The following is a 13,169-nucleotide window of genomic DNA, read 5'->3' as shown; positions in this document are numbered from 1 at the left end:
TTCATACTTGTAGCCTCAGTGACTGTGATGTCAAATCACGCGACCTCTGTTGCATGAAAATTGATTACCAATTCTTTTAACGGATTTGGCGGTATCATTACAAGCTAAGTAGAGTTATTGACTACAATCTAGACGCACGTCGACCTGTTGAATCAGTTACCATTTACAGCATCATAAGACAAAAATTATGACTTGCGTGAAGTGGAAACAAATCAAAAGCTTGGTAGAACATGTTAGGAACTATGTAAAAACCAGATTTCAATTTGCAGAATGTTTCATTTGTATTCCTTAAAAGTGGACCTTTTCTTAAGCGGGGTCCATTAAAAGCGGGGAGAAACAAATTTTTTATGGGAGTTTTGCTGGGACCGATTGAAATATTCATTAAAAGTAGACTTTTCTTTAAAGTAGGCTTGTTAATTCAGGGGTTTTCTGTACTCTGAACTCAAATTTCATGAGGTATTTTGGACAGAATGTCCTTTTCCGTGCCAGATAGCATGTATTCCAAAAACATTGATTGTATAAAACCCAACTCTCACTTTTCTCATATGACATCAGAAAGTTCTGTGAAAGGTTTTACACTGAAGACAGCAAGCCCCCCACATGTTTGTCAGTAAAAGCTTCGAAAGTTATTTGTTACAATTCTGATGATTTGCTGTGTTGACTTCTTGGGTTTGTAAGATATTCCTTCATCTGTGAGCCTTGTCATCGTTCTCCTCCTCCTCCTCCTCCTCCTCCTCCTCCTCCTCCTCTTGTTGTGGTCTTCAGTCTGAAGAAAAGTTCAGTGCATCTCCGTGCTGCTATATCCCGTGTAAGCCTCATCATCTCCAAATAACTACTGCAACCCGTATCCATTTGAACTTCCTTCCTGTACTCTTCTCTCGGTCATCCTCTGCCGTCTGCACCCCGCCCCCCTCCCCCTCACTTCCCTCCAGTACTAAATTGGTGATTCCTTGATGTCTCAACAACTAGTCCCTTCTTTTAGTCAAGTTATGCAATGAATTTCTTCTCACCCCAGTTCTGTTCAGTGCCGCCGCATTAGTGTGATTTACCCTTGTTCAGCATTCTTCTGTAGCACCACATTTCAAGCTTTTGTTCTTTTCTTGTCTGAACTGCTGTTGTCCATATTTCACGTTCACACAAAGCTACAGTACAGCCAAATGCCATAAGGGAAAGCTTCCTAACATTTACATTTATATTTGATGTTAAGAAATTTCTGTTCTTCAGAAATGCTTTTCTTGACATTACCATTGGCATTCTACTTTTTATGTCCTCCCTACTTCAGACATCATCAGTTATTTTGCTACCCAGATTTCAAAACATCAACTACTTTTAGTATCCCGTGTCCTAATTTAGGTCCCTCAGCATCATGATTTGATGCAACTATATTCCATTACCCTTGTGTTACTTCTGTTGATTCTCATCTTATATCCTCTTTTTAAGGCACTGTCCAGTCCATTCAACTGATATTCAAAGTCCATTGCCGACTCTTCCAAAATTACGATGTCATCAGCGAACCTCAAAGTTTTGATTTCTTCTTCTTCTTCTTCTTAAACTTTGTAATTCCCCTTCCAGATTTCTCCTTGGTTTCCTTTACTGCTTGCTCAATGTGCAGACTGAATAACGTGGGGCATAGGCTAAAACACTAACTCCTTTCTCACCAGCTGCTTCCTTTTTGTACTCTAGGCTCTTAAGAAAGCTGTTTGGTTTCTATAAAAGTTTAAATAACCTCTTGCTTCCTGTACTTTATGCCTGCTACCTTCAGAAGTTTGAAGAGAGTATTACAGTCAGCATTATCAAAAGCTTTCTCTTAGTCTACAAATGCTATAAATGCAAGTTTGCCTTTCTTGTCTTATAGGATAAGTCATTTGGCCTGTATTGCCTTGTGTATGCCTACATTTCTTCAGAATCCGGTCTGATCTTCCCCAAGGTCAGCTTCTACCACTCTTTAGTAAATAATTCCTGTTAGTGTTCTGCAATCTTGACTTATTAAACTGATAGCTTGGTGATATTCACACCTGTCACCATCTGCTTTATTTGCAATTGGAGTATGAGGGTATTTTGCCTGTCTCATACATCTTGCACACTAGGTGGAACAGTTTTGTCACAGCTGGCACTCCCAAGGATATCAGCAGTTCTGACAGAATTTCGTCTGCTCCAGGTGCCTTGCTTTAAATTCAGTCTTTCGGTGCTATGTCAGGTCGTTCTAACAGTATCATATCTCCCATCATCATCATAACCCCCCCCCCCCCCCCTTCGTATAATATTGTCTTGAAGCTCATTTCCTTTTATCTTCTTCTTCTTCACGCGATCAGGCCCAGAGGACTGCGCGCCACCACAGTTAGAGCTCTCCATCCGTCTCTGTCTTCTGCTATCTGTCTCCAGTTTTCCGTGACTCCCAGCTGCAACAGGTCTTCTCTCACTCCATCGATCCACCTCTTTCTAGGTCTTCCCACTGGTCTGCTGCCTGACGGGATCCAGTCCATTGTGATTTTGGGCCATCTTGTTGCCTCCATTCTAACAACATGTCCAGCCCATTGCAGTCTTTTGCTTCTCATCACTCCCAAGATGTTAGGCTCCTTGTACAGCTCTTCTAATTCAGTGTTATGGCGTCTTCTCCATTCTCCAGTAGTCTGATCTCTGACTGGTCCAAATATTTTCCTGAGGACTTTCCTTTCAAATGTTAGCAGTCTCTTAAGGTCTTGTTTTCGAGTGCTCCAGGTTTGAGAACCATAAAGTACTACTGGCATTATTAATGTCTTATACAACCGTAGCTTTAGTTGTTGCAAGACACTTCTACATTTTAATATAGGGTCTAGAGAGTGATAGTATCTGTTTCCCGCCTGCAGTCGTGCTTTTATCTCTGCTTCAGTTGATGTTACTTCTGTAAAAAATGATCCAAGGTATTTGAACTCTTTCACATGTTTATACCTGGCGTTGTTCACAATTAAATCTTGAGAGTTCTGGATCTTTCTTCCTATGGTCATATACTCTGTCTTTTCAGAGCTAATTTGTAGACCGATCCTAGCTGCCAATAACTCCGAGGTCTGGATACTTCTCTTCAGATCTTCTTGTGTGCATGCTAATAGTGCAACGTCGTCTGCATAGGCCAGATATGTAATGTGTTCATTACCAATTTGAATGCCCTTGATGTTTTCTTTGTTGAAATCACGCATTACCTTCTCGAGTGCCAGGTTGAAGAGGACAAGTGATAGCCCATCTCCTTGGCGTAATCCTGTTACAACTTGGAAGCTTTCTGTCATTTGATTGCCTACCTTAACCTTAAGTTTTGTGTCATTTAGGCATACCTCTACCAGTTTGACCAACTTCTTTGGTATACCAAACTCTGTCATAGTTCTAATCAGGCTAGGTCTAAGTCTATGTATACAGTCATACATTTCCTTTTATAGCCACTCTATTTATTCCTTCCATCATTCAGGTTTGCGTTCTTTGCTTAGTCCTAGTTTTCTGTCTGAGCTCTTGATATTCATACAGCTGCTCCTCTTTTCTCCAAAGATCTCTTTAATTTTCCTTTGGGCAGTATCTGTTGTTCTTGTAGTTATACATACTTCGATAGCCTTGCATTTGTCCTCTGGCCATTCCTGTATGACCATTTTGCACTTTCTGTCTATCTCATTTTTATAGTCTGTCTCCCATTTACTGGCTTCATATGTTGCATTTTTATATTTGCTCCTTGCATAAATTAAATCAGTATCTCTTCTTATATCCAAAGATTTCTAGTAGCCCTTGTCTTTTTACCAATTTGATTTTCTGCTGTTTTCACAATTTCATCTCTCAGAGCTATCAATTCATCTTCTACTGTACTCTTTTCGCCTGTTGGTCAGTCAGTTCTTGCCAAATGCTCTCTCTGAACAACTTCTGCTTCTTTCAACTTACATGAGGTATGAGGTTCATTTTTCTTAATTTCCTGCCTTTTTGCAAGTTCCTTATGGCCAGAGTCCATATCTGCCCCTGTAAATGTCTTATAGTACAAAAATCTGATTCTGAACGCTATCTATTACCACTATATAACCAATCTGAATCTTTAGAGTCTGTTCACGTCCTTTCCATGTATACAACCATCTTTCATGATTTTTAAATCAAGTCTTGTGTATTGACTCCGCTGTAGCATCTGTAAAAATAAGATACACACAAATTATTTAAAGTGGCTATTATTACTTAATTTTAATAATTGTTGATAATTTTTTACATGCTAGGTGACCCTGAATATGATGGTGGATCGCCACTGACTGATTTTGAAGTTGAATTGACCCAGGCGGATTCTACCAAGTGTATGGTGTATAGAGGCAAAGAAGCTGAATGTGTTGTTTCAGAACTTTCACCTGGTCAACTTTATGTCTTCCAAGTCCGAGCATTCAACAGGGTTGGTGTAAGTATCTAATATATCTTGTCGGTACTTAAGAAGGGTGGGGGAGGGGGGGGGGCGGAGACACAGTGATGGTACTGTCAGGGAAGTTCTTACACTAACGAGGAAAATAACAAGTAACACTAGTTATTTTTCACGATTTATGTAAAGCAGGGGTGTTCAACTGTTTTAGGCTTTAGATCTCCTGCATGTAATTTAGTCCATTTAGAGATCAAATGAGTTAAAAATTTATAAAGCTTTAAGCACAAAACAACACTGTAGCCAAAATTGCCCACTTTTAACTACACAAAATACATATAAGGTAATTCTTTCTCTATCTTAAGATGTAGGCCTACTACCCAGTTCTCAAGTTAGTATGCATGTGAACAAAATTAAAATGTACACCATCATAAATATTGAGAAAAGGCTTAGTAAGATGCTTGGCTTTGTGTATTATTGTTAAGTTTATTATAATCTGCTGAATAAATTTTCAAACCCAACCTTCACAGTCTGCAAGATGAGTATCAGTTAGTTTCTTTCTACACTTTGATTTCACAATGTCCATAGTTGAAAATGCTGCCTCACATAGATAAGTTGATCCAAAAAAGGATTAAACATATGATACCACTTTTATATTGTTCCGGAAGTTTTCTACCTTAAGGAAATGTCATTTTGAAATCGAATTATTTTCTCTGCAGCTTTTGCCTCACTAAAACAGAAAGCAGTACTCAATTTACATTAAATATCTTCCACATCCATGATTTGTGAAGATTGAGCTATGAGCGCTAGAACAAGTTCTACTGCCTTGAAATCTGAAACTCGGTTTTCAATCTCCGTCTTCAGTGCTGTCACATTGGCTGTATACTTCTTTGCAGCTCCTTGATCTAATGATGTTTGTTGATCCAACAGTTCTGAGCATATTCGAGGAAAGTGTTTTACATTTAATTTCTGTAAGTGTGCTCTCCTAAGGTCAAGGTTTTGCATGAAATACTTTATAGAAGATGTAAGAATTATGACAGTACATTTTTTTCCTGGAAGCTCATTGCTTCACTCATTTTAACTCATATTAGTTACAAATGCCAGATGCGTCAACCAGCTCAAATCATATAATTCTGAGTAATCTTCCTCTCTTCAAGACGCAGAATATGTTATTGCTGGCAGAAGTTCTCTAAATATGGTTAAAACCATACTCAGCTACTGAACTTTGGTGTGCAGTAGGTGTTCTCCATATTGGTTATCCAATTCTTCTAATTGCTCTCTAAACTTTTTTCTCTGTAGTGACTGTGAGCGAATTGAATTCAATTTTTGTGACAATACTCATACCATGTACCATTTTCAAAATATGTCCACAACGCACTTGCTGATGCACAATATAGTGGTACTTAAAGAAAGGCAGGTAAGATTTGTTGTTCACACAAAAGGTAACAAATCCTTTGTGATTGCCTCCTGTGCAAGGTACTCATCAGTACTAATAGAGACTAGTTCCTAAATTGGCAAACCATATTCCGAAATAAAGGATTTGAATGCATTGTAGAAGTATTATCCTATAGTGTCTATCAAGATCAAAATTGTAAGCAAGTCTTCTTTTACACTGAAATCCAAAAATGTCAATCTTATAAAAATTACAGCTTGGAGTGAATCAACACCATCTACTGACTCGTCTAATTGCATTGAGAAACATAAGCAGCATTGCAAATCTGTTATCAGTTAACCTTTTACAGTTTCTACCATTAATTCCACTTTTATTGTTATAGTAGTCTTGACACAGACATGTCTCTGATGGCTGATATTATCTTTGATTTGTTTTTAAGATTGGAAAAAACAAGGACTCACTTGCTGCCAGAAAGCACTCCTTAATAACTGTGCCATCATCATATGGTATTGCAGGTTTCGTGACACACGAAATAATGCAATGTTTAATGAAAGACTTTGATGTACAGGCTTTACAAAAACACTGCTGTGACTGTAAATTACTTTTAACACTAGGAAATTTCTTCCTCTTCATGTCACTACCAAACTGGTATTTTGCAAAAATGGCTCATTTAAACAGATTTCTGACAAATGACTTCAAAGATCCACACATAAAGCTATGGCGATGGACCAGTCATTTGTGATCGATGGGTTGAGCACCCTTACTGTAAAGTATTCTCCTACAGCTTCAAAGTCCCCTTAATTTGGGGAAGGCTAGAGATTGGTGATTAAGAATAGAAATTTAGGGAAGAACAAAGTTCAAAGGCATTATATGTAGGTAATAGTGTTAATGATCCAGCAGTAAATAAAGAGTCCTTAATTTTTCACATATGCACAGTGGTTTCAATCACAGGTGCATTGTAATGATAAAAGGCACTTTTTCTTCTGAAAGCAATGTTTCTCTTTGTTGATTTTGGGATTCACTTTGCCCATAATAACAAAGTGGCACATGCCCATTTTTGTTGTTGTTGTTATGATGAGAATAATATTCAAAAATTTCTTAAATGAGCGGTTACAGCCCCGATCTTGTGCAAAGATATATTATGTACAGTGACTCGTTTGAAGTAGATCCCACAGATTGCTTTTAGTCTGAACAGTATTGACAGTTTCCGTCTTTTTTTTTTAATCGAATTGTCTTCCATGCAAATACCATTTTTGTTTGTAATGATTTATGGTAATGTCTCACCTCACAGATAAATTAATTATCATGAAGGCTAGTATGCCCAAATTTAAAGATGTGCATCACCTTAACATTAATGTAACTTGAACAACCCTAGAACCTAGTGTACTGCAGTGTTCCAGGCACATTAATATTTGCATTACAAGACAATGTGTGTTTGTTGTATCATGCTATACGTAATGAAACATTTCAAGTATGATTAGTCATTGCAATTAAGTAATGCACAGTTGAATATGTGTTCTACAGCCTTAGGATGATCAGTATGTGACAGAAAGTGATAGTCAAAATAAAAAAAAATAAAATAAAATTAAGTACAGATGTGTATTGTATGATGCAGCTCCTAACCATTGTGAAAGCTATGCAAAACTGCCTGAACAAAATATTTTTTCATGGTAAATATGATACTTGTCTCTTTCTCCACCACCACCACCACCACCAATAACTACTACTACTAAGTACATTAACTGTACAAATTATATTAATTTATAGCCAGGTCTACAGTATAATACATATTTACTGAGTTTCGTGACCTTATACTTTAATTTTTGTTGTTATAGCCTGGCCCCTGGTCAGACCCTCTAGAAGTTTTGAGTGGAGCTGCACCTCCTGAGACACCCTCACCACCTCAGGTTAACTGTCGTTCCTCGCAACACGTATTCGTCCATTGGTTGGAGCCTGTAAGCAATGGTGCAACTATCACAGACTACCGCCTTGAGATGAGTCAGTCTGACAATGAAAATGAATTTTGTACTGTGTTCCAAGGTCTTGCTAATTCCTGTCATATCAAAGAACTAGTCCCAGCTACACCATATTATTTTAGGTTGCAGGTGAGTAATATTTATTTTAATAACAATAGTTAACATCGCACTTTAAAATAGCTGAAAATTTCCTTACAGTGTAAGCTTCTTGCTGCCATCATTTCACAAATACAGTGCCAGCAGTTCCATTATATTTGAAATTGGTTGCAAAAAGCAGATTGGCTTGCTGTGTCGTTACCTATGATTTAGGTATTGACTCTGCCTTACTGTTAATTTGTAACTGATTTACCAATATTAATGCAAAAGATTTTTGTAATTTGTCAGGTAATAATTGTACTATTATTGAAATTGGAAGTAGAAACTGAAAGCAGGAAAAATGAAACTTTGTGCATAAATAAGCCTTATTTTTATTAATAAAATGATATGTAGAAAAAGTGTTAATTGCACATTAAAGTTCATTTTAATTCATTAAATTAGACTTAAATTTTTTGGAACATTGTTTCAGGAAACAGTGATGTAAATTTATAATTTATTTAGTAAAAACAGTTGTGATCTTTAATAAGTTGTTACTTTTTATATCTGGATGACTGATTTTGATCGACAACGAAGATCATCAGATCTACATTCTTTTGTGATAGTAGGGATCCCTGGCATGGAGCAGGCCTGCTGCTCCTGCTGAGCAGTGTTCTCAATGCCAGCACGGTTGGGCCTGCTGCATGCCAGAGGTCCCTACTATCACCAAGGAGTGTCGATCTAATGATGGTATCTGTAGCAGATTGAAACCAGTCATCCACAAATAAAAAGTGACAAATGTGACCACGACAGTATTTACTAAATAAATTAGACTTAAATGCTTCAAATTAGGAACTGTATTTTGTGTCCGTGATGAGCATTTGTGAGTGAAGTAGACTAGAGTAGCTGTTCTCAGGAACATCCTTTGCCCGAGTTTAACTTTCATTTTTGGCGTGGAGACTTTTTGGTTTATCTATTACTACACACTGTTACTGTAAAATAAAGAAGTACTAGAGCAACTACATACACACAGTAATGGTATTGTACATTGCTGGAAGAATAAACTCATCCCAAGGAATTACATAAAACAATAAAGTGTATCAGTATACAGTAATCAATCATGAGAGGGGACATTTGGACTGAAATTAAAGCACATTTGAAAAAAAAAATGAAAGAGCAGAAGTTAATGCATGTGACATAAAAAGGTCTCAGTTTTGTTTGTATGTTGGTTAAAAGGATGAGTAGATATTAAATGAAAACACTGTCATTTTCTTTTGTTTCAGGCAAGTAACAGTGCAGGTTGGAGTGGATTTTCTGACAGCACACTAGCTGTAACACCACCCTCTTCCCCATCAGCTGTTTCCTTGCCTCGCTACACAGCCACTCCACTGACAATCTCCCTCACATGGCAACAGCCAGATTGTCATGGTGCTGAAATTCTCCACTACAATATTGATTTGGGTGACAGGGTTGTCACTACTTGTGGACCTGTATTAGAACATACATTGGAAGGTCTACAGCCAGAAACTACTTACAGGTTTGTGTTACTGTAAATTTGTGTTGTAATAAATTATTCATTGAAAAAATGATTGATACTGTAGCCTTATTATAAGACATGGCAGTGGTTGCCACAGTTCCACGAGTTGCCCTGCAGACGCATATATAGCAATAACAAATCCCCAAAATTTGATAATTGCAACGTTTATGCAGGGTGTTTCTATGGTAAGAGGGAAAATTCTCAAGGATGATGGAACAGCAAAAAAGTAGCAAAATGGGAAGTAACCTTGTCAGATATTCAACATTAAAATTGCTTCTTGGTAATAACCAGTAAGAGAAAACGTAATCCTTTTAACATGTATGGGCATATGAGGGCCTTTTTGGAACTGAAGTATCACAACAAATGCTCTGCCAGGTGGGGGCTGAAAGAACCTTGTTAACTGATTTACATCACCGTTTAGATTATGGAGAATTTGGGTAAACGACAAGAAACGTTTGTTGCTAAAATGCCACTATTGAGATTCCTGACTGACATTTCACAAATCTTCATCTTTGTAAGCATCTTTTACCTGTTGTACAGTCTCTGAACTGTTATACTGAACTGCTTGTAAATTGTAGCACCTTTCCTTACACTCTTTCTTGCACAAAGAAACTTAGGGTTTCCCCAAACTTTTGCATTTCTTTGTCCCTGGGTACCATGTACACCAATTGTAAGTGGTGGTGTTCCTGCGCTTTCTAAGGAAAATTATCAATTGTAAGTGGTGGTGTTCCTGCACTTTCTAAGGAAAATTTTATTTTGCTCATCAATATCTAAGAGATTCTATTTCAGTCAGCATTCTTCTATTTCAGCCAAACACTAGATTGGAGTCTTCTTTAATTTTGAAATGAGATTGTAGTTAAGCATCCCAAAGAATATTCTCTGCTACCTTGTGTTGTTTTTGTGCATACAGACTTTGAAATCCCTTGAGAGTTACACAAAAATGAAAAAGATTCTCTAGCTTCGAAGCTGACTGTGCATCACATTATTTTGTATGAATGAATTGTGCAGTGTGAACCAAAAGATGGAGCACTACCTATCCTGCTGGATGATAAAGATTCTGCTCTGGTGTAAGTGGATGAGCCATTAAATTGAATATAAGAGGAAATGAGCAATTTCCTGTTTCTTTTTTAAGGAAGTTTTCTGAAAGTAGTCATTAATTTAGTCGGGGAAGGCATCTGAAGCGTTAATCTGAATGTTTTAATGTTTGTGTGTGACCTTTGGCTAGTTGAACATTAGAGATCAATATGGCTGTGGGTCATATTCAGAATAGTTTCGTTCAACACATAGCTTTGTGTGATCTACTCCCTAAAGTAAAGGCTACTGATTTTTATTGGTTCTTTATCAAGCTTGTAAATCTAAGAATACATTCAAATAATGCGGGTGATAATACATCTTTCTCACCATTCAGATCCATGTTGTAATTCTTGTTGAATGCACACAAAGGCATGCATCACTACATGAAAATTGTACAGTTTCAGCATTCACCATGCTTCATAACTTTCATACATGAATATCCGAAAAATCAAACAGTGGAAAATCCAGGATGAAATGTAACAATACTATGAAAAGGAAAGTAGTTGCTAATCGCCATATAGCGGAGATGCTGAGTCGAAAATAAGCGCAACAAAAAGAATGTCACAAATGAAGCTTTCGACCATTAAGGCCTTTGTCAACAATAGACATCACACACACACACACACACACACACACACACACACACACACACACACACACACACACACTCAAGCATATGCAACTCACTCACACGACTGCAGTCTCTGGCAACAGCACCAGTGTTTGAAGGGACTGGCAACTGAGTGGGGGTAAGAAAGAGGCTAGGGCGGGGAAGGGGAGTGAAGTGCTGCAGGTCAGACAGAGTGCAGGGGAGAGGTGGGGAGGCCCCTTCCCTGTTCCCATTTCAGCACTACATAGCTGTCATTCCACCATCACACCCAGTCTTTTTACTTTTCTCTTTTTCCACTCCTTGCGCACCCCCTACCCCCCCCCCCCCCCCACCCACCTCTTCCATGCCCTCCGTCTAACCTGCAGCACTTCACTGTCCGCTATCCCACTATACTATCCCTCCCCCTCCTTGCCTCAGCCTCCTCCTTACCCCCACCCAGTCATCACTCTCATCATGCACTGGTGCTGCTGCTCGCAGTGTGGTTTCAGTTGCCCGAGACTGCAGTTGTGTGTGTGTGTGTGTGTGTGTGTGTGTGTGTGTGTGTGTGTGTGTGTGTGTGTGTGTCGTCTGTTGTTGACAAAGGCTGTAATTGCCGAAAGCTTTATTTGTGACTGTCTTTTTGCTGTGCCTATCTGCAACTCAACATCTCTCCTATATAGTGCATAGCAACTTTCCTTTTCATACTACTAACACCTGAAAAACTTCCTCATCGAATTTCTGACAAGATTACCTAAGTCAGTGAACTCTTTTCAGTAAGCAGAACCCTGGTTGCATACACTTCCTGTGTGTTTGCTGTTGCATACAAAATTTAGGCTTTCCATTGGCTCTGTGATTTGTGGCTCTGCTTATGTGCCAGGTGTTTCTCTCTCTTTTATGCTAAATGTGCCTCACTTACTCAGTTTCTGTACCAAATCCATCTATAAAAGAACTATTCTTCCATTTTGCCATCTTTATTCGGCGCCTGATTTACAATTCATATAGAGTGTTTTGTACTGTGCAGGGATTTTCTCTAAATACATACACACTTTGGACACGATATGCTGCCACCATTTTCAGGCAATTTGTGGATCTCATACAGAAAAATACGTGGTTAAGTGTTGGGGGGTTCAGCATAGTTGGAACATTCCAGGTCAAGCTTTTACTCTCAAGTTGTCCTTTATATTCAGAAAAAAGAATATGTTTTTCTCACTTCATCTACATCTACATCTACATCTGCACTCTGCAGGCCACTGTACACTGTATTGCAGAGGGTACTTCATGTATCACTGCCACTTGTTCCCATTCTTGTTCGGCTCACAAATTGTGCACAGAAAGACTGACTGTTGATAAGCTAGTACATGAGTTAGGAACCTCCACTGATTTTATTTTCATGCTGTTTTTGTGAGTATAGGATAAAGCAATATGTTTATTGATTCTGCTTTTTGATGAGACCCGTGGCAAATGTATCAAGTGAACACTGGCCTTCTTACCCAACTTACCACTACTTCCTTGAAGGATCTGTTATATGCTTACTGTTGGAACTACCAGTGTGCAATAAACCCACTCTTTGCATTTGCCCAGATCTTTCAGGAAGATCAGCTCAGTCCCAACAGATAGGATATCCTTTCATGGCTCAGATACCCTCTCACCAAAGGGCAAGAATTCAAACCCATTTCCAAGTTGTGAAGGGCACAGGCTTGCAGCTAGTACAAAGTTTAACCTTCCACACTTAGCTCCGTGTCCCATCACATTTTGTCATTTGCCCTCAGGTGTATGTGGACTAGTCATGTCAGGCATATTGGGAAGTGCTTGAAATCAGAGGTCACAAGTGACAGCACTGCCTGAGGTGCTATGACTTTTAGTACAAGTACCTCATTGCAACCGCATTGCGCAGGGCCGGCCTGAGGCCTGCTGACTGTTAATAACACAGCATCCAACTGTTTCCATGCAGTGACCAGTTCCCCTTGCATCTGTGCACAGCAGACACAGGCTCTATCTAGCTTTACCTGTGTTCTGCTGTACAAAAACAATTACACTATTATCTGAAGCAGTCATGAGGCACTGCTGCTCTACTGCTTGCGGCTGTCATTGCAGTAGAAATTCCGCTCGCATGACACTATAAAGCTGTGTAGAACTAGGTACTGCTGGCGGTTTTTCACTGATCTACCATAAGACCACTACTTATT

At 38.7% G+C, this 13,169-nt stretch overlaps 1 protein-coding gene across 3 annotated transcripts in view; it reads left to right on the top strand.

The window, feature by feature from the left end:
* LOC126162066 (fibronectin type-III domain-containing protein 3A) overlaps nt 1–13,169 on the top strand; it is a 323,114-nt gene that overhangs the window by 275,335 nt on the left and 34,610 nt on the right. For all 3 annotated transcript variants that reach the window (XM_049918327.1, XM_049918329.1, XM_049918328.1), the window contains 3 exons: nt 4,215–4,387; nt 7,571–7,840; nt 9,067–9,320. In XM_049918327.1, the coding sequence (XP_049774284.1) occupies nt 4,215–4,387; nt 7,571–7,840; nt 9,067–9,320 (697 nt within the window). The remainder of the gene's footprint in view (nt 1–4,214; nt 4,388–7,570; nt 7,841–9,066; nt 9,321–13,169) is intronic.

The sequence above is a fragment of the Schistocerca cancellata genome, chromosome 2 (assembly GCF_023864275.1).
Source record: "Schistocerca cancellata isolate TAMUIC-IGC-003103 chromosome 2, iqSchCanc2.1, whole genome shotgun sequence".
Classification (NCBI taxonomy): Eukaryota; Metazoa; Arthropoda; class Insecta; order Orthoptera; family Acrididae; genus Schistocerca; species Schistocerca cancellata.
This window is presented reverse-complemented; position numbering and strand designations above follow the sequence as displayed.